A 24,452-nucleotide genomic window follows, 5' to 3' on the forward strand; every position below is an offset into this window, starting at 1 on the left:
CATAATTCAAAGAAGAAAATGCAACTCTGCTCTGATGGAGGCTTCTAGTTGATAGCCAAAAGGCATCACCATGTGGATGGCAAAGAGTGGGTTTTTCAATACATCGGAATGATAAAGAGTGAACACCTGTTTTCTTTTTCTTTCATTTTTTTTTTTTTTTTGTGGAGTGCCATCTTTCTAATTATGAAAACTGCAACATCTCATCATTTCATTCTTGTTTATTCTCTTGTTGCTCTGTTTAATGCAATACTATAAAGGTACATAATATCAAACATTTTAATTGTGAGCTGAGAACTATCATCACTGATGCATTTGTAGCATTTTGTAGCTACATTTTCCTGTAGTACATTTAAGTCAGTAACAACCCAAGTCTGACATTCATTTACCTTTTACACTTCTACATCAGCAAATCAGAAAAATATCAACTTCTGGTAAAACAGTTACCTGAGGAGTACACATGGTTCACCTGAAGAAAAATTTCCACTGAAGAACAGACTTTGACCAAGTGACGCAATGACACCATGGGAAGGCTAGAAAGAACTCCTTCATTTTCCCAAACAAATGTCTTTCTGTCAGTGTATAGTCAAGCAATGCGTTCAAAGTCTGACATATATCTCTGCCAATGAAGACACAGACACTATATGTTTCACTGACCTTGTGCCATAGATACAATCAGGAGCTGTCACTGCATTCTTCAGACAGCAGTGACATAACCCAGAGCTCAAAGTGCCTCAGGAAAAGAACAAACACACTGATCTGCATATATCTGAAGTGCTTTAGTTGAAACATTATGCAAAAAAAATGAGATTTCAGACTGACAGCTACAGTATGTGCATATGTGCTTCCAAACAGTTGAATCAGTCCATACATGACCACAATATTTTGTACTGATTAAACATTAAAAATGATTTGACACGAGTGTAGCGAGCCAGCAAATGAGAAATCAACTCTCTTTGTTCCCCTGCTTTAATACAAAGTTAAAGCAAATTTATTCATCAATGTTAATGCTGTTTAAACATTTCTTAGTCATCAAAAATCTGCATGTCCGTATTCTGTGACCTCCCATACCATGCAAGAGAGAAAACTGCAGTGGCCTCTTGAGTCATAAACCTCATTATATTTCACTCCCTAAGCACCTCATTCTTTTTTTCTGTTGAAACAGGCAATAGTAAAAATGGCGCAGTAAAATTTTTAGTGCACCATTAAACAAAATGACATATCTGCAGGGCTTGGTTAATCAATACCAGTGACTCAACAACTTAGTCAGGTGCAGGGATTTCTTGCAAAACTCACAGTACAAGCTTTTGAAACAAAAAAACTCACCTACTCATTGGAAATGTTCTTCCAAATCGCCACCTCACTTACTCATGCTCACTTACTACAGAGATTTGCAATTACAACCAGCAAGCAACTGAATCACGCAACATTTTTGTAACTAACTCTCATTCAAGCTCCTAAAAAAAAAAAGCAAATGACAGAGAATTATTCATGGTGATACAACAGAAATGTTCCTCCAATCAAGACTCAAGAGCTTTTCTGCTGTCCTCCTCTCCTCCCTTAGTGTTTGATTGTGATAGTCTTCACCTCTGTGAAGAAGTGGTAGGAATCCTTCCCTCCCTCCCTGCCCACACCTGAACTCTTCATCCCGCCAAATGGCAGGTTTAGATCTCTCACCAGCCAACAATTGGTCCACACTAGACCCGCCTGCAACCGTTTGGCCACATGGTGGACCTTGCCCACATCCTTTGACCACACAGTGGCAGCCAGTCCATAACGCACACAGTTACCCCTGGCAATGGCTTCATCCTCCGTGTCAAAGGGGCTGATGCAGGTGACAGGGCCGAAAATCTCCTCCTGCATGACAGGAGAGCTGTCAGGTATGCCCGAGATGACAGTGGCTGGCATGAAGTAGCCAGAAGTGTTGCACTCTGGGAGGTCCAGCTGGTCAACCCCCTCACCACAGTGGATGGTGCCGCCTTCCAATTTGGCCAGAGCCACAAATTTACGTACCTGGGAATCAAAAAAGAGAGAGATTTTGAGGTAATTAAAGGAAATTTTCACCTTAAAGCATAAAAATGCTGTTTAAAACCGCGCTGTTGACTTACAGCGTGTTTATGGTGCAGTTTGTTTTGATAAAAGGTGCAATTCCGATTTTAAATGAGTAAATTTGGCAGACACAATGCACACAGAGAGTGCAGCTTAACAGAACAAATGTGTTCCTTTTCAATGCTGTTTGTTTGTTTAACATTGCTGCCAGTCTGTGAGTCTATGAAGAAGCGCTTGTGGATTTAGTTTTAGGAAGTGATATTGAAACCTGACAGCGAATATTTCTACAGAACCTGATAGTGAACTGATAGTGTGTGATTACCTTCTCCAGGTGCTCCTTACTGATGAGCGCTCCATTGTTGTTGCTTGGGTCAGAAGGTACGCCTGTCTTCCACTTCTTGGCTGCAGCCACAAACCTTTCCAGAAACGCTGGGTAAATACTCCTCTCCACATAGATCCTACTGGTGCACAAGCAGATTTCTCCCTGGGAAGAGAAAGGAAGAGGGAAGAGAAAGAAAGATGGGTAAGGAGGTCACCAGTTTGCCATGGATCTACCTCTTGGTAAAGTATGGGCAATGATCACCCTCGTGTGGCCATATTATTGCACTGCATCCTCATTACTTCATAAAAACTCATAAAATTGTCTATACAGATAGTGGAGTTTATTATATTAATATTAAAAATAATCTTGATCATATCTATAAAAATAGGACTGTTTTTCTGTATTAAAACACACATTTATGACACTGATTAACTCAGTATGACCCGATTCTTACCTGATTGGAGAAGCTGGAGCGAACAGTGGTGGCGATACACTGGTCCAGGTCTGCATCAGCAAAAATGAGAGCAGGGTTTTTACCCCCCAGCTCAAGTGAGAGCTTCTTGCAGTAGGGGGCGCTCCGCTCTGTGATTCGCTGGGCAGTCGCTGTCGAGCCGGTGAAAGAGATCAACGGGACGTCAGGGTGGCCAACGAGGGCGTCGCCTGCTTTTGGCCCCGTGCCGAATACGATATTAATCACACCAGGGGGAACACCTACAGAGAGAGACAGTTTCAGGCTCCATTATTTATTATTATATTATATTTATTGTTTAAAATAAAGGCAGTACACTAGGAATAAATAAAAGGCTTTTATTCATTTATAACGGTATGTATATGAAACTCCATTCACGGAAGAAGATGAGGAAAATCTAAGAAGTTTTGTTCTCTTTTATTTACCCCCAACTTACATTGTTTTAAACCCACGCAATGTTTAATAGTTGTGTTATAGCTGCTGGGCAACATGAGGTCAGATGAGGGAAAACATCTGGATTCATAGTTCAAAACAGGACACCCTGTCTTTTGTGATAACCAAAAAAATAACATTTTGATAAAGTTCACCAGATAATGTGTTTTTAACTGTTGATAAAAATGATTAAATGGTTCACCACTGTACATGATCAACTCACGAATAGCTGATATCTAATTAATTCATGCAAGAATTTATTTAAGTTATTTCAAGTACCCTTACCATAACATGTTTCATGATTATTTTTTAAAATATAAAGACCCCATGAAATGGAGTCTTACGTTCTTGATTTGATGTATTTCCTGTTGACAGAGGATGTTTGGGCGGGACATGGTGCGGTTCATTCACAAGTGCAAACCAACAGGATCTCAGTTTGAGAGAGAAGCACAGTTTTACTTGAAGGGACAGGACCATGAGAGAGGATGTCTGAAGATTTGTGAAGGTTTCATTGGTTGAAATTTTAATTTACACCCACTACTGCAGGATGATGTCACTATTTAGGATCCTCTGTGTTTCAGGAAGTAGAAGTCATGTGAGCTCATTTCATGGGGACTTGAAAAGTTTTAATTAGTTAGTTTAATTACCCATCTGACTGATTTTGTCTGTCCTGTCTGCTTGAGTTGAATACTGTATTGTTGTGTACTGAATTGTTAGCAGCACTGTACTGTATTCTACACTGTGAATAAAGCAATAAATAAAAGTGGGGGGAAAAATTGCTGTGAAAAATATTTGGCTTTAGTTTTTATCATTAATTGCTTTACTAGATGCAAATTAGTCATTAGAAATTCCCCTCTATTAACAAATATTCTGATAAATTGTTGCGTACTATTTTTGATCAAACTGGTCAATTGAGTAATCCTGCTTGGTTCCATATTTCCTTTTCATTTCACATTTCCTCCATTTCTGGAAGAAAGGCATCTGAATGATGGACTTCAAAGTAGCTTTAACTGTTAACTGTTACTGTTAACTTGCACAACTGTGCAAAGCATTGTTTTTCAAGCTTCCCAACACTGCATGAGCGTGAGGATGTGTCTCCACACTAGAGGGGGGACACCCGACCCGAGCCCGTCAGGACCCAACAGGTCGGGCCAGGTTCAAATAAAAATTTAGAAATTATGTTCAGACTTGGGTTGGGTCGACATGGGTTTACATGATGACATTAAAGGCAACACGTAGGCTATTTCAGGTGGTCAGGTTGGGTCGGGTTCGGACACACGAAAAAAAAATGCCAATGAGGTTCAGATCGGGCTTGGTTACTATGCTCCCGTCTCGAGTCAGGTTTGGACAAAAATAGGCCCCATCCATACTCTATTCTACACTTATAATACTGATAGTGACCTGTTTTGCCCTGTGACTTTTTTAAGCAGTTTTCTTTACTGCCTCAGTGAATGTTGCTATGAATCCCTCTTTCCCCTCTCAGTTTGTAGTCTTGTACGAGTGCAGCAGTCCTACCTGCCTCCTGCATCAATTTGCACATCATCCAGGCAGTGACAGAGGTCATCTCGCTTGGCTTGGCTACCACTGTGTTGCCTGTAGCAACAGCAGGGGCAATCTTCCAGGTGAGCAAGTAGAGAGGGAGATTCCAGGGGCTGATGAGACCAGCTACACTCACAAACACACACATACACAAAGATATAATTAATGCATTTCAAACTCTCACATATATTTATACATACAACATGACAAATGATTTATCAACATAAGGTCCCCGCAACCAATCAGATTTTTTTAAAAGCTCAATTAAATTAAAAACACAAAGTACAAAAAAAAATGCTACACAAGCATTTTAACACACAAAATTTGACATAGATCCAGCATCACTTATCTGACATTTAAATATATGATTTTAGTAATAATCATAGTTGTATTTCACTTTTTTATTTTATTTATTTATTTATTTATTATATATTATAGGTGTTTTTGCTCATTTTCAGGAAATTTTCTTGTTTTTGTTTTTCTGTTCTCCTAAATTTTTCCATCCTCATCGCAAATTATCAAAAAAAATTATTGGAAAATAGGCAAAAAAAATTCTAAAACATTACAAGAAAATGATCTCAAATATGCAAAAAAAAATAAAAATTACAGGACAAACTTCATCTAAAAATCGATTGATCAAAGTCAATTATTGGAAAATGAAAAAAAATCAAAAACCTGGTGAAAAATTTTACAAAAATATATTCTAGTTATTCTATATATTTCTAATTATATTACACATTATACTGAAAGCTATTCATAGTAAAACACAAGGGGCCCCCCCAAATAATGTTTGTGCTCGGGCCCCAAAAGATCTAGGGATGGCACTGGGAGGCTTCAAAAGACAACATACACACACACAGTTCTCACCCACTCCCACAGGACAGCGGACAGTGTAGTTGACACAGCCCATGTGGTCCATCTGGGAGCAGTCGGTGGTGTGGTGGAGCACCGACGATGCAAAGAAGCGGAAGTTGTACGCCGACCTGGGAATGTCCACCGTCCGTGCAAATGTTATAGTTTTACCTGGAATGTCACACCAAATCACATGACATGGTGAATAGCTAGAAAAAACAAAGGCTTCTTTTTCCAAGGTGCTGCATTCCTGGTGCTGTAAAAACTTCACAACCTGAAATGCACCAGTAGTTCAAAAACACGAGTCTGTTGTCATAAAGCAGAAATGTTTAAAGGCAAGTGCGTTATGCTGCAGGAACCTAGCTTTAACATTTATCCCATAGTGCGCTTCACTAGCACACCAGCATACATTCTGTCAGAGCAGGTGTCAGTTCTATCATGTCATTTTGGCAGGAAACTTCAAACATTGTTTTTCTAAGAGCCAGTCTTCACTAAATCACTAATCCATGCTATTTAAGCTGGGCTCTAAGCTGCACCTTGAAGCATGCCTTATGTGGTTTGCATCTGTAAAGAACAGCCAAACAAAAGTCCAAGCAGTTTTTCCTTCAAACAATTTTTCCTATACATATTATGTATTAAGAGAGCCAGCTGATCAAATACTATACTTCATCAGAATTACACAGAGAAGCGCAGTTGAAGTTGCATTACAGTTAAATTGCCAAGCAGGATTGTGTGAGAACTGTTGCGATTAAAAACGCTTTGGTACTCACATGTTTAATTCTTTTGTTTGCTTTGGAACAACTCAAAAAAGTAAAAGAAAAAAAAAGCCAAATCTGAGATCAATAAATAAAACAACAGAAGATATTAACTATATCTTCCAAAAACCTGCATGAAATGCAAATCTTACAAAACCATCAACATCAAAAGGCAAACACAAGGCCTCTGAAAAAAAAAATGGTTTTACAGTGAATGTAAAGAAATGAGAAAAAAATGTAAGACGGCTATTAAAACAAAAACAAAGAGAGCAACATGGGCTAACATTAAACTCTAAAACAGTAGAAACAGACAATTAGACCAAAGAAATTCCTCTTAAACAAAGAAACACTGGAGGTAACAGAAAACACAGTGGACCAAGGACAGTTCAAGACCATACTGAACAGTTTGCAAACTGCAAAGCCACAACAATTAACAATACAAGATGGGAACATTTGGAAAAACTATGTTAATGACCGCTATGAAAGTATCCCACCAGAAGAGCATAGCCCAAATCAAAAACAAAATTAGACAACCTTGAATCAGGCATTAACAGTAACCAAAACCCATCAGATTACCAAATCACACAAAAGTCTTAGAAGTCTTAAATCAATTGTGGCACAAATTGAGAAAATACCAAAAATGAAATGTTGAAAAGCAGTACCCCTGAACTAGAACGGGCTTAAGTTTCTGAAGACACTTTACATGTGCCTGCTTCCATTGCCGAACGCGTGGCCATGCGCTCAATTTTGGTCTAATTCACTTTGCTATGTCAATAGTAGGTGATGTTGTGGGTGTGTCTGCTAGCCAAACATGACACGCTCTTCCTAAGGACCTTAATGAGCATCATTCACTCCTCAAGTCGGGTGACTCCACCAACACGACTGACGGCTGTCACAACAGTTAGGAACACATCGAGCTGGAGGACGTTCCCTCACAGGTTAAATAGCTGGGACTCCACACCAGTCTGTCAGAACTCAACAAGCTTCTCGGATGAGAAGTGAAACATCTCCAGGAATCTACAGTTGAATCAACAAGTAATCAATTTTCAAAGCAAGTTTGTGCTGATTAAAAAAAAAAAAAAAAAAAATTGACATTGCAGTGCCACCCTAATAAAAGTTGTCATGGGAAAAGAAGAGCTGCAGTGGCTTAGACCCAGATGTCGCGACATTCAGTAGGAGAGGCTGAAGAGTTAGGTGTATGATATGTGTATGTTTAGTTAAAAGTATGGCCATAATACATGAAAAAGGGGCTTAGGTTTCTGTTGGCAGCTGGTAGCAAAAGCCATTTTTCATCATGACGGTTGCTACGTTCAAAGTAAGCGGAAGTTTGTTTCAAACTTTACATTACGAGAGGCAGGAGAAGACACTGAACAGTTTAATAGCTGATGATGACACTAACCACACTGTCTCCTATCAGCACTGATCAAAAAAAAAAAAAAAAAAAAAAAAAAAAACAGAACTGACAGAAACAACTGAACTGACTGATCCTGACCAAGTACAGGCTCAGGGACTACAAACCGGCCATAGGAACAGGAAGGCACCAACAACCATGGCTGCCCAGAGAAGAATGGCTCTGTGCTCACTGCTCATCAGGGGAAGTGGAAACAGAGATGCACTTTCTCCTCCACTGTGAGAAGTTCTCCTCACTTACAGAGCTGCATTTCAAAGAAATAAGTAGTAAAAGGCCAAAGTTCCCCACACTGAGTCCTGAAGAGAAGCTGTCAGTTCTGCTGGGTGAAGGAACCACAGCTCCTCTAGCAGCCTAATATGTCTTTGCCTGCCACAGCCTCAGGGAATAACAAACTGCAGGATCATCATTAACTAGTTTATATTAACTCTCTATTGATTAACTGTGTTAAACTGTACTAATGAAAAAATTGATTGAAAGCATCCTGACTGGAAACATCACAAACTGGCATGGGATGTGCACGGCCCAGGACAGGAAGACTCTGCAACGAGTGATTAAAACTGCCCAAAACATCATTGGCACCCATCTACCAAGCATCAGTGATATCGGGGAGGTGAGGTGCCTGCACAGAGCCAAAAGGATCCTAAAAGACAACACCCACCCCAGCCACAGCCTGTTCACCCTGCTGCCATCAGGCAAAAGATACAGAAGTATTCGCTGCCGTACCACCAGACTACAGAGCAGCTTCTTCCCTCAGGCTGTGAGACTACTAAATGCACCATCTGCACTCCTCCATGTTTAATAATTTTATTTTCTATACAATCAATTAATCAATCAAGAGGGAACCACACTTTAATTTCATTATTCAACCTGTTGTATAATGACCAATAAACTTCCTTGTATCCTTGTATCCTTGTAATGTTGAAATGTATAATGTAAAATTTATAACTGTATTAATTGTTTGCGTGAAATGCTCTGGCAACAGCATGTCATAATTGTTCATGCCAATAAAGCAGAATTGAACTGAATTTAAAAAGCGTTTGACAATATAATTGGCTGCTGGTGTCTCCAGAGTTTTGCTCAGCATAGGGTAGCCGAGAGTCTAGAAAAGGCAGAGATTCACCTAGCAGAGATCTGCCCTCTAATGAGTGACTCCTCTTGTTAAAAAAACACATTCACTTTGTTTTGTATCTTTTGTTTGAGAGAGAGAGAGAGAGAGAGAGAGAGAGAGAGAGAGAGAGAGAGAGACAGATACTGCTGACTAAAACAACAAAGTGTATAGGGTGTGTGGTCGAAGAGCTATCTAACACAATTTTCCATCATTCCTATTCAAAGATTGCTGTGGAACATTATTGAACTGAAATGGAAAGAAGTCCTACACTTGCTATTTTTCTAATGTGTCTATGTGTCTAATGTTTGATTCTAACAAGACTGATATTGTAGTAATAGTGATGCTTAGCATGTGCACATGAATACAACTGGTTAGAGGGAGAGGAAGAGGCGACAGTGGACCCTTAACTCACCCCTGAAGATGAGAATTCCCTGGTGGAGCACTGTTTGTACAGTCATGAGTTTGCCCTGATAAATGCAGTCCATTTCATTTACCATTTAGCATGGTCTGAGGGAGAAACCCTGTCAAATCTATAACTGTGACAAGACAGGGTTTAAGCTGGACAGCAACTGCTGCAGAGTCGTTGTGCCCCAGGGGAGGAAACATTCATACAGGTAGGCCCGGCTGTAGATGATGTCGCCCCATTTATCAACTTTTCAGGAAGCGGTCTGTCGAGCATTTTCTCAAGTATGCCATGCGTGAATGTCCCCTGCTTCTGGTGATGGATGGCCACCAGTCCAACGTGGATCCAGAGCTCATCCGGGTGGCACAGAGGGAGGGGGTCATTGTTCTGTCTGCCATCACACACTTCAAACATCCTGCAGCCACTGGATGGGTTTCTTTGAACCCTTGAGGTCAGATTTCTCAGAGCTTGTTGGAGATCTGTTGGTGGTTAGCCACTCCTTTTTGGCATCCGAAAAGGAGTTTTCAAGGGTTGCCAGGGACTCATATAAGCGGTTCAAGGATTAGAGGGTGGTGGTGGATGGATTCAGGAAGTGTGGCCTCTACCCTCTGGACTCTATGGCCATAGACTGGTCATGCCATCTGGGTCAAGGCACAGAGCCCTCCAGGATGCACCACGAGAACCTCCTGCATCTCCCTGTGCCCCCCTTACTGCTACCACCCTTCCAATTGAGGACCTACCCCTAGACCAGCACCTGGAGCCACCCCATAACCCATCCCAGGATGACCCGCCCCACCATGACCCATCTCATACCCTAAACCCCTTTATCAACACCCCCAAGTAACAGCAGGGAGGTTATAGGGCAGACTTCCTGCCCCAAATTAATTTCACCTGCAACACTGTCAGGAGGAACACCACCAAGACCCGCCTGCTGACAGCACACGAGATGTCAGATGCCATCGAGGTGGTGGAGCACCGCACCACAAGGATGGAAGCCAGAGCTTTGGGTAGGCAGGACAGAGAAGGAAGACAAGACGAAGCAGAGGACAGCTCGACCGCCACATCCCCTACCCCACTTGGTGGCTCTTTACCCAGCCAGCACAGAAGAGGAGCAGTATCCCTCAGGGACCTTCTCACCAGCTCCCGCCCCTCCATCGCCGGTCCCTCAGCCCCCTCTCCAACCTCCCATGGTCGCCAGCTGCCTGCCTGTAGCCAACATCCCAGCACATGTCTGCCTGCAGGACACCACCACCATCCCTCCTCCTCTGCACCCTTATCACCTCCTGTGCCAAATGGTATGGACGTTACTTTTTTAGTTAGTTTCCTGACATTTTTCAGGATGTAGCAGCTTCAGTGTGTCAAACTGTAATATTATTATTTCCCAACTTTTTTAGGCTCGTTTTTTTCTTTTTTTCTTTAATTAATTAACTTTTAAAATTCATTATTTATTTATTTTTTAATGAGTAGTCCCTAAACCTAATTTGTGATTTCTCTCTGTGCAGGTTACACTGCTCCCAAGAGAAGGTGTTTGGAGCAGCACATCTGAAGGTGTGGTCAGTGCAGGCAGCCAGACCCTCCTCTGTGCTTTGAGGGGCTGGTGTCATGGGTCCAGTGTGACAACTGCCACATCGTTTGTGTGGACTGGGAGGAGGAAGAGGAGGACACAGACTGTTGGTGTTATTGGTGTTGGGACAAATAGATATTCTTTTTTTATTTGATTTGTCTTTATTGTTTCTATCTTCTTTTATTTTTCAAAGAATCATTATCCTTTCAAAAATAACTATCAATTAATGACTATAAATTAAATATTACTTAAAAATGAGAATTATCAATGTATCATCATAATAATTTTGACAATATAACATGCACATGTATATATAAACAATCTGTTTTAACTGACAAGTTTTAACAGTATGTATTAAGCTCATACGAGACGATTAAACACAGCCATGCTCTGGGGTCTGATGTATTCACGCCATGCAAGAATAAAGTGATTTTTACAACTGAGTGACTACAATAAGGCAAAGGAATCTAGAAGCATATTATAGCACATTACAGAATACTTCTTAAATATAGTCAATTGTGATAATTAAATTATTAATAATTTAATGTGTAGGCTGGATTTGGTTGTGAACTGGTTACTTTTAACTCTGAGATTGAACAACGATGGATCCTTTTGTTAACAGCTGGCTTATTTAAAAATATCTATCTATACCTAGAAAAAAAGAGTCTTGAGTACATATGCACTTCCTTAAGCAGTCATCAACATTGTGAAGTTACAGCAAGGGTTAATCTCGGCGCCGACATGACCCCAACCCAAACCCAAACCCAAACCAAAACAAAATGTCCGGTATTGGATACAGTATTTGGACACGGAAATGACATGTACAGACGCAAGTATGAGGGGACTGGGAGAAAAAAACGCAGCAAGTTGAAGTAAAAGCTTGGTTGCACTTAAAAACACACAGATAGAGCACAATAAAACCATGACATCTTTGAATGAAAACCACAACAGATCAAATAAATAAGCCAGCTCGTCACGGAATTATGTGTTTTTTCATGTTTTGCCATCCAGTAAAGGCTGCGGTTACGTTACTTAATTTCCAGTAATTTCCAGCAAGGTGCTGGTTGCACATGGATTGTACAGTACATTTTCCGTTCCCTTGGGAAAAATCTCAATGTGGATAGATAAAATCTATGCAATCCTGCAGTCTTTGGATGGCCACAGGGGTTTATTCAGCATGCAAGAAAGGCCTTCATAAATCCTGGTGCAGACTCTTCCTTATTGTCATTATTGCCTTCATTAAATTAAAATAATATAATAATATTTTTGCAAGTGAAGGTGTCTGCTGGTGTACAAATTTATATCAGCGTAAAACAGGCAACTATAACACACATAACTCCTTGATTCCACCAGGCCTTGCAGTGTCATGTTCAGGCTCCAACACAGCCATCAGGGCTGATCGCCGCCACTCGACACAGTGTTTGTGAATCTAAATTTGGCAGCAACGACATCAACGACATCATGCTGGAGGAGCATTCACAAGCAGTTTTTCCTCTTCAGTGCGTGGCAGGTCACTGACCTACATCTCCATACACTGAGCAAACAATATCTGTCAACCCTCAACTGATGCTGCACTTGTATCTAGAAATGGTTAAGGTACAATGACAGGGTTTTCATGTTTAAACACCAACCCACAACAAAAATGCAACATTTGACCCACTAAAGTATTTTTATATTATGCTAATGGCTACAGATGACATACTGTATGCAGAGTACTGGCTGACTGATACATGTGTTAACACTGGCTTATTCAAACAGCACAGGACACCTTGGTCTCTGGACTCGGCTTGGGCGAACTCCTCGAGGTTGGCCTCAATCAGGTCAGCCAGCTTGTTGAGGACCTGAGCTCTCTGCTCGGGGCTGCGGGTTGACCAGTCAGGGAAGGCCTCTTTGGCTGCTGCCACTGCCGCGGCCACCTGCAACCAAACATGGATGCACTGAGGAGCCTTCATATTACTCTGCATTGTTTCACTTTATGAATTTCATTTGCAGACTTATGACCTGTGTGGTTGCTTTTAATGGTTCTTGGGTTATGTGTTATGGTGTCATATGATATGTCTTTTTGACCTGACTGCACAATCACATTCCCAACTGGGACAATAAAGTGATTGCATTGTATGGTACTAATGATGCTGGATGAGTGTGTTATACTGCATTTAAGAACTATGAAAATGTGTGTGTCTGTGCGTGTGTGAGTGTCTATATGTGCATAGATCTGCGGAGAACTGATGAAAACTTTGATGTTGTGATGTCCTGAGATGCTGAGAACTCTTCTCATGCCCTCTCAGAGCATCACAACTCACACATGCTCTCTCTCACACACACACACACACACACACACACACACACACACACACATATGTACACTAATAAACAAATACACACCTCTCAGGCAGGTGGTACATCAGGGGCCAGGAAGAATAATGCAAGAATAAAACAGTTCTGTGCAGTGGGGTGCTCTACAGTGAACAGGCTCCCTCCTCAGGGTCTGAGGAGGGAGCAGCCGCTAACTGCACCACCCAGCGGGGCACGAGAGAAACACCACCTCCTAACACTGCTGACTAGGTTTGGAAAAAAAGAAATTGGTGGTAATGGTGATAAAAATAATAATAAGAATATTATTATTATTATTAGTGGTAGTAGTAGTAGTAGTAGTATCATTACTATTATTGTTATTGGTATTAATATATAATAAATAAACAAATAAATAAACTAGAAAATGTAAAAAAAAAAAAAAAAAAAAAAAAACATAGCAAGCAGAAAATCAACAACAGGAAAGAAATAAAACATTAATAAGTAAGGTCATTTTGGGTTTCCTGGCCTCTGATCCATGCCATGCCTGGGGCCCCTCCACTGTTCTTGTCTGTTTGTATTAACAAAAAAAAGAGAGAAAACTTTGATGGGATTGGCAAGACACAACTGCATATTTATATGAATTTAGCCACCGTTGGCTACCATATGAGAAGTCCTGAGTCCATCGCCCTGTGTTTCACGAGTTTAATGATTACGACACTGTTGACACTGAAAGGAGCAAAGGTGCTTCCCTATGACTCAGCTCTTGTAAATGCAATATCCCACATCCCACATATCATATCATATTATATCATATCATATCATATCAGCATGTCTGTGTAATTATTTTGGAGTACAACATGTACTTTTTTAGCAGGCGAGGGGAGGAAGTGAAGTAACTCTCATGTGCCTTTGTCTGCAATTAATCTTTTCAACAGCAGTAGCCTAATTCCTGGGAACTTTCCAATAACGAGACCTTATGCATCCTGTATACATCCAGAAAAGGAAAAAAATATGAATGTTACAAATCATACAGCGCAGTTGTCCCACCTCATCCTCGCCGCTGTTCGGTACTTTGCAGTAAACCTCTCCGGTGGACGGGTCGAACGAGTCGATGTGACTCCGGCAAGGGATGAACTTTCCACCGATGAAGTTTTCCAAAACCAGAAGTCTGTGCTGCTCACACGTTTTCGGCATGGCTGTCAACTAAAGCAATCAAACCAAATCAAGAGGCACAAGCAGCGAGCAGAGGGCGGTGTGAGCAGAGTGGAGGGGCCTCAGGACACGGAGCGGCTGCTGCACTAAGTTCAATGCTGATAGAATGAAGGCGTGTGTGAAGCTCGCGGCGTTTAACACGCCCCAGGAGGAAGCGTTTGCAAATAAAAGGGATCCTTACCGGATATCCATCACATTTAAAAAAAAAAAAAAAAAAAAAAAAAAAAAGTGTTCACGTGGTACTGTTATTATTATTATTATTATTATTATTATTATTACGTGCTTTCCTTGAAAAGGCAACACATCTTATTCTCTTGCATACTTATTATTTGTTATTATTATTCTGCACGTTTTTCAGCGCGCTGCTCCTCCCACAGCTTTTGTATTAGCCCCAAACAATAAATTAGAAAAATGTGCGGCCCAATTGTGTGAAGTGAATTATTACTTTTATAAGCAATCCGACTTACCAATTTTTCGCAATTCCACCTTAACAAAAAATTTTGGCCATAGGAAATGAATGGCAAATTTTTCGTTAGGCTCTAGGGCACAGAGATTTTGTGCTACGTCAACGCACAAATATGAAAAACGTGTGTCTTGTGGAGGAGAAGAAGAAGAAGAAGAAGAAGAAGAAGAAGAAGAAGAAGAAGACGGAATTTGGACGCAATACACACTAATGGGGGAATGTTCAGAGAGCCTGTCTGTCTCTGGCAGGACTTTCTCTCTGGCAGAAAGAAAGTCCCCTCTCACTGACACAGAGATACACACGCGGCTCTGTATCTCTCCATTTCTGTCTAAAGGGCCACTGGCACTGCAGCCAATGCATCTCAGGACTAGCCCCAGACACTAATGGAAGTCAACAGCAAGGACCCAAAACATCCTAGCAACCCCATAGCAACCGCCTAGCCAGGCCCTAGCAACCACCAAGAAGAACACCATAGCAACCACCTAGCAGCACCTTAGCAACCATCAGGAACACCACAGCAACCGCCCAGCAACCTCCCAGGATACCACAGCAACTGCCTAGCAATGCCTTAGCCACCATCAGGAACACCATAGCAACCGCCTTGCAACACCTTAGCAACCATCAGGAACACTATAGCAACTGCTTTGCAACCACCCAGAATATCATAGCGACTATCTAGCAATGTCTTGGCAACCATCAGTGTCATCATAGCATCATAGCAACTGCCTAGCAACGCCATAGCAACCACCCAATACACTATAGCAGCTGCCCACAGACATCCTAGTGGCCACTCAAAAGATGATAAAAACTGCCTGGAAAATACCTGGACCACAGTAACTGCCTTCAAGCCCTCTAACAACACTACACAACCTACAAACAGCATAGGGCTGGCGGTTTACCACATGGCCGCGCAGTCGCAACGATGGCAAGCACATCTACAGTTTCTTCAGAAACTTTAGCTAAGTCTAGTTATTATTACAACACTGAAATACAGTGGCGGTTCTGGACCAATTTTACTGAAGGGGCCTGATTGGGGCCAGGGGTTTTGTCAGAGGGGCACATTCAACCCGGGGCAAAAAAGACAAAGACTCAAAATTATATCTGATTTTTTTCCCCCATAAAACTAGTGATTACCCATTGTAACCAAATTGAATGGTTCAAAATATCACATATGAGACACAAATATAAGAGACAGAAACAGTGGAGACATCCTATTTTTCAGTGTAACCTTAGTACAGACAAACTCCTCACTTAGTACAAACTCCTGCTTCTAAAATCTTTATCAGGCAGTTTCATCAACATCATCATCACATCTTCATCACACCACGGTCTTCTTATCATCTTCATCAATAAATCATCATCATATTTACACTCTAAAAGCCTATTGTTACCTTGTAACAATAAAATATTGTTCATGGTAGTCGCTTCTTGCTTCTGACTGCCTCTCATCAGGTGGTTGACTTTTGGAGGTCGCTGTTTTCACCGTAGATCAACAAAGCTGACCGCCGTTTCCAGCGGTGCAACGCTCTGAAGCGGCTTTCACAGAGCACGCGCACGGCGCAGACCGCGGCTGGCTCAGCCATTCATTGTGGATGTGATCACGGAGCGCGAGGGCGCACTGGTCTGCGTTTATTTTTAGAAATCTAGATGATTGACATCATGAGATATGCACTACTCTTGCAAAGACAATGCAGTATAGTCATACATTTATTATAAAATTCCATGTGAAGTCACACACACAACAGGTAACAGGTGAAATCACAAGAAATGAGAAAAAAATACAGCCTTCGTTCATGTAACATAATTTATTAAGAAGCATTAGTTCAGCTAATTCATAAATTAAAAAATGTATTTGCCTCTTTACACGGGGCATCCGAAGCTGCTGTGCTGTCCACCACAGAGCTGCATTCAGATTATGGAACTTGGTTCCAGTTACCGCCTGATAAAAACACACCAAGAGAAAATTTCAACCACCACTACAGCTGCTACAACATTTTGGCCTGCTGGAGGTGCTAGAACAAAGCAAGGCTCAACAACAATACACACAATGACAGGAAACACACTGCACATCATTGGAAACATTACAAACTCAAGCAAGGAGCACAAGTGGCAAAACAAAAGGTCCATACACTCTACAGTTGAGTCAATATCAGTATAGAGTGCCATTGAGACTTTCCAGTGTCACACAAAAAAAGATGAGATTTTCCACTGAACTCCATATCCATTGTATAAAGTAGACCTTAAGCTGTTAGAAATGCATGTTGGTCAAGCTCCTGCACCTTTTATAAATTGACTGCAAGCATAGAAAGTACAAGCGAATTGCAAAATGTGTCCACCCTGTCATGGGACAATTTCTAAATAGAGTAAATATGTTCTAATCATATATTGATTACAAAATGTACATTTTCAGAAAGATATTTGGTCCCTCGTTCAGGAATATATTTTAGTTTCTGGAAAACATCTCTTAAAAATACAGAAATTATGGAAAAATATGTTTGTATATGTAAAATCTGTGAAAGTTGTACTTTCTTTTCTGAATAAACTCTATAAATAAGGCATCTGGTCAAACTTTGAAATAATACTGTTTGGCCCTAATCTCTTCAGAGCAAAATCACACAAAAGGTTTTGATAACTTGTGAAAATAATTATTTATTCACATAAAACATGAACACGACGGGGTGGACAATGACATGACGGGGTGGACCTTGGCATGACAGGGTGGACAATAGTGAAGTGCCTCATATATATTTAAAGGAAACAATGTTATGGTTTTGTCAACAAATGTTTTTTGTCGAAACATGACTTTTTTCACCTACTGTATTTTGAATTGTGCACAGGTAGGCTACATCTGGAAATGACACTCAACAACAGCAAAAATAAATAAATAAAACCTTCAACTAGACGAAAAAACAAGATTGATATAAACAAAACAAAAACCCTTGGTCCCTAAATGTAGGCCTACCACAAAAAGTATAAACATAGGTATCCTTTCAAATGGTTTCTTTCTCTGCATATGTTTTGTCCTCCACTTGACTTATGAAACACTGAAAAACTTATAAAACTGTTATAAAATTAGACTTGATGACGGGGTGGACAATGACAGGGAGGACGTTTCTGGCTGAAGTTTGCATTTAATGAGCACATGTTGGGCCATTAGCGAGCAACATGTATCAGTTAGGACGGTGACTCTGTATACTTTAACAAACATATTTTGAATTTCTGAAAAGCATTTATATAGATTCATATTTTGCAATGACAGGGTGGACACATTAAGATTGAACACATTCAAGTTCAATCATAAAATGATGAAAATGTCAAAATATAAATGCTGATATGTACTCTCTCTGCAGGAGCTATTCTTCACTCCATTTGTAAAAGACAAAGCAGTGGTAGTGATGTCACTGATTACAGCAGGTGGTTTCTTATAGTGGCAGTAACCACCTGATGGGGTGGACAGCAAATCTAGGGACACATGCAAAGCGTTTATTATTATGACATTAGACCATAAATGATCCAATTGACTCATTTTATTCAAGTACTTGATGAGAGCAACAAGAGCATGTAAAAGGTTTGTACATTGCATATCATTTATCTACTTATTACACTCAGTGAAGTTAGTAGAGAGGAGTTTGGGACATGGCAAAATCACATGCATCTAATCATAGAACATTTTTTTTAAATATGAAAAACACCCTTTTAAAGATGTATCTCTGTACCAAATTGTGTTTAAATGTTTGGCCATTTATAATAAACCCTCAGAGTTTTGTTATTTTGCAAATTTTTCATGAAAAGTGAGTGATTTCTGCCCGGGACACCAAATGGTACCCTATATTGATATTGACTCAGTTACAGTTGTTTGTCTCCAATTTGATCTGGATCACCTCATAACAATGTTAATCTTAATCGCACACAGACTATTTCATCGTCATTTTAGCATCAACTGAGGCTGAGACCAAATTTCAAACTCTAGCACCACAGCCTGTTTTAACTGAGCGGATGTGTTACCTGCATACTCAGTGTCTGTGGACACAAACAATAAACAATCAACAATGCAGAATGTAGAGCTGTAACCATTGTGACGTCATGCCGTCCGTCACAAACAAGTATCTGTGCAGGTGACTGTAAAGTACTGAGCACTGTCCCAGGTGTTGTCTATGCTGCGCGTGCGTCGTCATCATCTGGTTGACTGGTGACGTCACTGGCCGGAGCAGCAGAGGTCATAAAAAGCCGGCTCGGCAGCAGGTGTGTGTCGCACATGCTGGAGTTGGTCTTCGGCTGGTCTGAGACCAGGTTAGGCTCGCCTGTATAGGGCTGGCCGCTCGGCAGTGTGTGTCCGCTCTCCAAGTTCAGCGGGGGGGTGTCCACATCTACTGGATCTGCTCTCAGACTGAGCAAAGACCAAGCGAGTCTCGCCTTTCCCAGGCGGGCTCTCCAGCTGGCTCTGCTAGCTGCACAGCAGGTGCGCCCCTCAGGCCGGTCTCCGGTGGTCGGTGCAGCCTGCGCAGAGACTATTAGTCCAGTCATTTTAGGAAAAAACCTAGGACAAATTGCAAGGGAAAAATACTCTTGCAATTTGCTTCTCTTGCAATTTGTCCTAGGTTGACCCCAATTTTGGCCTAAAATTACTGGACTATGAGGGTCCACAGACTGGTGATGCTGACGGATGCAGGCGCTCTCTTCTGCTAGGAGGAGCCAATGCCTGCATCACGGTTGTCATGGAGACGGTCCATTGGCCTGCTGAACATCTGGTCGCAAGGACCGTGCTGTTGTCCAGACTGCGCCACCATGATGTGCCAAGAACTGCTCCGTGGCTTCTGGTCAGGGTCACCGACATGAAGACTGCGGTCGTTGCCGTTAATACCATACCGCCTGCGCCTGCTCCTTGATACGGGGACGGGACCTGGGGTGTGTGTGTGTGTGTGTGTGTGTGTGTGTGTGTGTGTGTGTGTGTCTTGTCCTTTCCCATTTTGTTTTTTCAGTTTCAGCTTTTAATTTAAAATGCTCCAATTCAAGATCCATTTAGGGCTACTGTACCTGTTGCCCAACGATAAAAAAAATAGAAGTAATGTATAAATAAATCAAAAAGTAACATATCTTCTATTCTTTGTGGCTGCAGTGAACCAGTTTTCCCTCCAGTTCATTTGTCTCATTTCTTTGTCAGTAATAGGAAATAACAGCACCGTCCCCCTGATGCCCCTATGTTTGACACAGCATCTCTAAAGTATCCTGTACAGAGCCAACAACCACAAGAAGAACTCAGTGTTACGGGGGGCACTGGCCCCTGCTGGCCCCTCCCCAGAACCGCCAGTGCAGACTGGACCACTGAAAAGGTCTATTCACTGGTCTCCTACAATCAGTGAGTAGTTAATTCAAAATGTGGCTGCACATGTTCTCCCAGGTACTAAAAAGTCTGAACACATCATGTGTTCTTAGATCTCTACTGTACATTGGTTCCCTGTCAAAACTAGAATCGATTTTAAAGTTCTGCTATTTGTATATGAAACTCTATATGGTCTTGTGCTTCTGTATAAGACATACTAATTAGATACAAACCAGCAAGGCAGTGTTTTTTAACCATATCTCGCACTAACACTAATGCAGAGGAAGCACCTTTTGTATCTATCCCCTAAGTAGGTGCAACACCCTGGCTGAGGACATGACAGAGGCCCCCATGTACTTTTTGCAACAGTCTGATTTGTTTGTGTGTGTGTGTGTGTGTGGTGCAAGTGTGGTGGGTTTTTGTATATTTTGCACTCATTCTTGTATTACTGCGCTGACACCTGTTATGCATGTTTTTTTTTCTGCATTTGCACTTTTATGATTGTATTTCAATTGTATTGTCATTTAAAGTAAAGCACATTGTCACCCTGTGTATGAAATATGCTATATAAAGTTAGGCAGTATTGAAATATAGGCACAATGCAGCTATGTATCTGAAAATCTAATATTAAAAATTTAAAATGAGAACTCACTTGAAAAGAAAATAAAGATATTGCCCCAAAATGCCAGAGAACTGTCACAAGGCCTTTTTTTATTCACATAGTTGAAGCTTGGTTGTATGGGAAGAGTCACAAATAACACCTTATGTCAGGTTCATGTCACATCATCTTTATTTGCACCATCACCATCAGCATGTCTGACACATGGAAAAACAGCTCCTCCAAACTCCCCCTCTGCTACTCAACTCAGTTCTGGATAGGAATCAAAATATCAGTCCTTATCAGCCTTAACACCATTTTCATGCTGAAAAGAAAACATTTAAACAATTTATGTTTTGTTAACAAAAGTGACTCCTAGCGGCATAAATATGAGAGTTGCTGGGATTCCTAACAAACCAGAAGACAGAATTCTGTCACTTTATCCAGATGGACAAAAATTTAAGTTTCCCTTTTTCTGCTCACAGACTACTCCACCTCAGAGTAAGACCTTTCAGCTCAGCGATGGCATTTAAAAACTGAAATATCAACCTAAATATCCAACAGTTTGTCTTTGACTCCTGCAAAATGGATAACTTGAAACATCTAGTACTTCCATTGCTGTCTGGATTAAAAATTAAATTTGTTCAGGTTAGAATGCAGTGAAAAGATTTTGGTTTACAATGAGAAGGAAAAAAACTCCTTGCATATCCTTAAAGGTGAATACAGTAAGGTTTGTGGGCTGCCCTTTTGACACTGTTGGGAGAGGAGGGGTGTGAAGTCGGTTTGGTTTGCATGGAGGAAGCTGTAGCTGGTGCTCTGCATCACTTGGACAGTCTGACTGCTGGTGGATGCTTTGTCAGCTCGTTGCCACAGGATTGTTACGTATGTGTGTAGTTAGTGTTTGTCAGAGCAGTTAGGTGAAGGAGCGACTGCACTCAAAGAAATGGATGGATGTGACGCTCTGAGGTCATGAACGACACGTCGCTTAAAAGAATTGCACTTTGTCTCCAGCTGCATGCAGTCTCCAGATGTGGCTTTGACTGTCTGGATGAAAACGGTCGTCATCCTTTGATCTGCAGTGACAAAGAAACAACAGGGATACTGATAGTTACTTTAATCAATATGGGGAAGAAGTAGTGCAGAAATTAGATCTATCTTTAAGCCCATGTGAAATGGTGTCTTACTGTCTTGATTTTCTTCCATTTCATGTTATGACAGTGAGTTGTGGTGAAATGTTATGCTGGGAAGGATCATTTAAATGTGTACCCCAGTAAGATATCAGAGGGAGAAACTGTTTCTTGATGGGTGAAGGGGCAGGACTGTTAAACAAGTTCTGGAGGTTATACTGGTTAAACATTTTATTTACCACTACTGGTGCAGCAAAGTGTCACAATTCTAAATATGCTGTTCTCCAAGAAAAAGTAATAGGAGTTCATTTCATGGGGACACACAGGAATCAAAAGGTAAACAATGTCTGATTTTGTGCTATTAAAACCACAACAGTCTAATAACTGTAGATGCTTGAAGACATTGAACTCAAGCAAGTGTGAAAATGAAAACTTAACTGTTGAAAGAAATTCTACAATACATTACAATGGTGCTCTGTACTCCATACTTGTGGAGGCTTCAGTCCTGTGGGTCTAAGTTTTTATGATGCCAGTCCCACTTTACCTCAGTGACCACCCCTGCAGCAATGGTGGAGCCTACATAGCGCAGCATGAAGCGGCCCAGTTCCTTGTAGTCCTTGTACAGCTCCAGTGACACCGGCCTCTGTGTCTGGATCTCCACAACAGCATTCATGCCCTTCCCCAAACACCTTCACAGGCAGGACACACAAGATGTCATCATACCATATGCTCCAGTGAGTTTTATTTGTTGTTACCACAAACACTTGATTTGCAGATTTTGTTTCATTCAATAAAGTATTTGAGAGGTGACAGGTGGTTTGTGGTGTCTTCAGTGCTTTTATGAAAGAGGACTGAGACGACTGACTGTGATGATTACTGTATTAAAACTGCAATGATTTCTAAAAAAAAAAAAAAAAAAACAAACGGTCATGTTTTGAAGCAAAAAAGAAAACAAACCTTTGCAGTACAAGCACAGTTATTGGTCAGAGTGTCACTGGCACAGTGCTAAAAAGAGGTGTGGAGATAAGTCTGGCTATGCAAGACTAGTCAAAGTGTGTTCCTGTGAGTGTCTCACCAGTTTTTAACCAGGCACACTGAGATTTAAAATCTCTTTTTCAAGTGTGACCTGGCCAAGAGGAAAAGCCCACTATATAGGTTACCAACAAACCATACAAGGTTCAAAACACATTTTCAGTCAAGTCAAAAACGCAAGAAAAACATGAACACCAGCGAATGGACTCTTATTTCTTTATAAGGGCTTTAAACTTATCCAGAGAAACCTTAAGTTTCAGTTTATTTTGGAGCATATTCCAGTTAAAAGGAGCACAGAGCCTAAAAGCTCTCCTACATACCTCAGTTCATACCTTAGATAATCTGAATAAAAGTAGACTCTGCAAGCATAGCTTCTGGCTATGCGAACATAGCTTCTGGTTTCTTTTCTGTGAAAGGCAAGAGATCTGCCAGGTTGGGAGCAGGCCTTATACATCAAGATGTACCAGTGGCACCAACAACAGTTGAGGGCCACTGTATTCACACATTCCAACCAACAGCTTTAGTGCTAAATTCACTCTGTGATACCAATAAAATAAAATATCTTCAGGCTAAAGCACATATTACATCTTAGTACACTGCTCTGTTCAGTACACTGAACAGAGCCTTAACATAGGCCTTGCTTACAGTAACTGCAGCATCCAAGCAAGGTTGTGCCCTCTTGACTGCTTTACCTTGGGGGGATAACAGGTTATGGGAAGTCCAAGATCCGCATATTAACACAGTTCTATAAAAGTTTCAAAATAAGAGCCACCACGTTTTTTTGTATTTGGGCTTTACATTACATTACATTCAACCATAAAATGAGCTGAGTACCTAATATTTAATATAAGCTGGATGTGTGTTCACAATTCAAAAAACAATATAATGCCTCCCTTCACCACTCACTTTGGTTTCTTCTTGAGGACCTCGCCACTGCTTTTGTGTAGAACACTGACCAGCTTCCTTATGGTGGCCGGCTCACTGACAGTCTGGTAATGTAATAATACCTACACACACACACACACACACACACACACACACACACAAAACAAACAATATATATACACATATTTGTATTCACAAACAAAATGAATTGCTCAAATTTAAGCAGAAAACACAATTGTATAATTCAGTGAGTAAATTCAGTGCACACTTCATTTGCAAATGGAATGGGTATGTGTGTGCACTCACAGGGAAGCCTTGTGTGATGGGGACCTCAATGTTAAACAGGAGGATCCGGGCTCTGAAGCGGGTACACACTCTGATTGGCTCTTTGCAATCGCAGAACACACAGCCAACACTGGACACAAGAAACATGAAGTTACACTAGTGGCCATGGTTGCTGTTTTCTTCAAGTAATATTCAGATGACTTCTTATCCTAAGCATTGTCTAAAAATCAAGTGAAGCAAGAGTCTATGATTTAAGCTTACACTATTTAAGATGAGGTAAGTTGATTTGACCAAGAACTAACATAACAAAAGAACACAAGAAATAGTGTGGTTA

At 41.0% G+C, this 24,452-nt stretch overlaps 2 protein-coding genes across 3 annotated transcripts in view; both read right to left on the reverse strand.

Moving 5' to 3' along the window:
- Positions 1-294: 294 nt before the first annotated feature.
- On the reverse strand, positions 295-14,494 carry aldh8a1 (aldehyde dehydrogenase 8 family, member A1). Its single transcript, XM_030046569.1, has 7 exons — positions 14,244-14,494; positions 12,670-12,817; positions 5,676-5,831; positions 4,785-4,934; positions 2,823-3,079; positions 2,369-2,530; positions 295-2,010 (listed from the first exon to the last, which is right to left on the reverse strand). The coding sequence occupies exons 1-7, from the start codon at positions 14,388-14,390 to the stop codon at positions 1,558-1,560; spliced, it is 1,473 nt and encodes a 490-aa protein (XP_029902429.1). The 5' UTR covers positions 14,391-14,494; the 3' UTR covers positions 295-1,557.
- Positions 14,495-20,958: 6,464 nt separating this feature from the next.
- Positions 20,959-24,452, reverse strand: part of hbs1l (HBS1-like translational GTPase) — a 29,098-nt gene continuing 25,604 nt past the window's right edge. For both annotated transcript variants that reach the window (XM_030046746.1, XM_030046747.1), the window contains 4 exons: positions 24,140-24,248; positions 23,855-23,955; positions 22,461-22,605; positions 20,959-21,862 (listed from right to left, as the gene is read on the reverse strand). In XM_030046746.1, the coding sequence (XP_029902606.1) occupies positions 21,851-21,862; positions 22,461-22,605; positions 23,855-23,955; positions 24,140-24,248 (367 nt within the window). In that variant the 3' untranslated portion in view covers positions 20,959-21,850. The remainder of the gene's footprint in view (positions 21,863-22,460; positions 22,606-23,854; positions 23,956-24,139; positions 24,249-24,452) is intronic.

The sequence above is a fragment of the Myripristis murdjan genome, chromosome 24, assembly GCF_902150065.1.
Source record: "Myripristis murdjan chromosome 24, fMyrMur1.1, whole genome shotgun sequence".
Lineage (NCBI taxonomy): Eukaryota > Metazoa > Chordata > Actinopteri > Holocentriformes > Holocentridae > Myripristis > Myripristis murdjan.

Excerpts from the sequence above, each read along its gene's own strand:
- aldh8a1 (XM_030046569.1), bottom strand. The coding sequence starts at position 14,390 with ATGCCGAAAACGTGTGAGCAGCACAGACTTCTGGTTTTGGAAAACTTC. Across the intron at positions 5,832-12,669 it reads AGCCGAGTCCAGAGACCAAG|GTAAAACTATAACATTTGCA; the intron begins GTGTCCTGTGCT and ends GTGACATTCCAG. Across the intron at positions 3,080-4,784 it reads CAAATTGATGCAGGAGGCAG|GTGTTCCCCCTGGTGTGATT; the intron begins GTAGGACTGCTG and ends CTCTCTCTGTAG.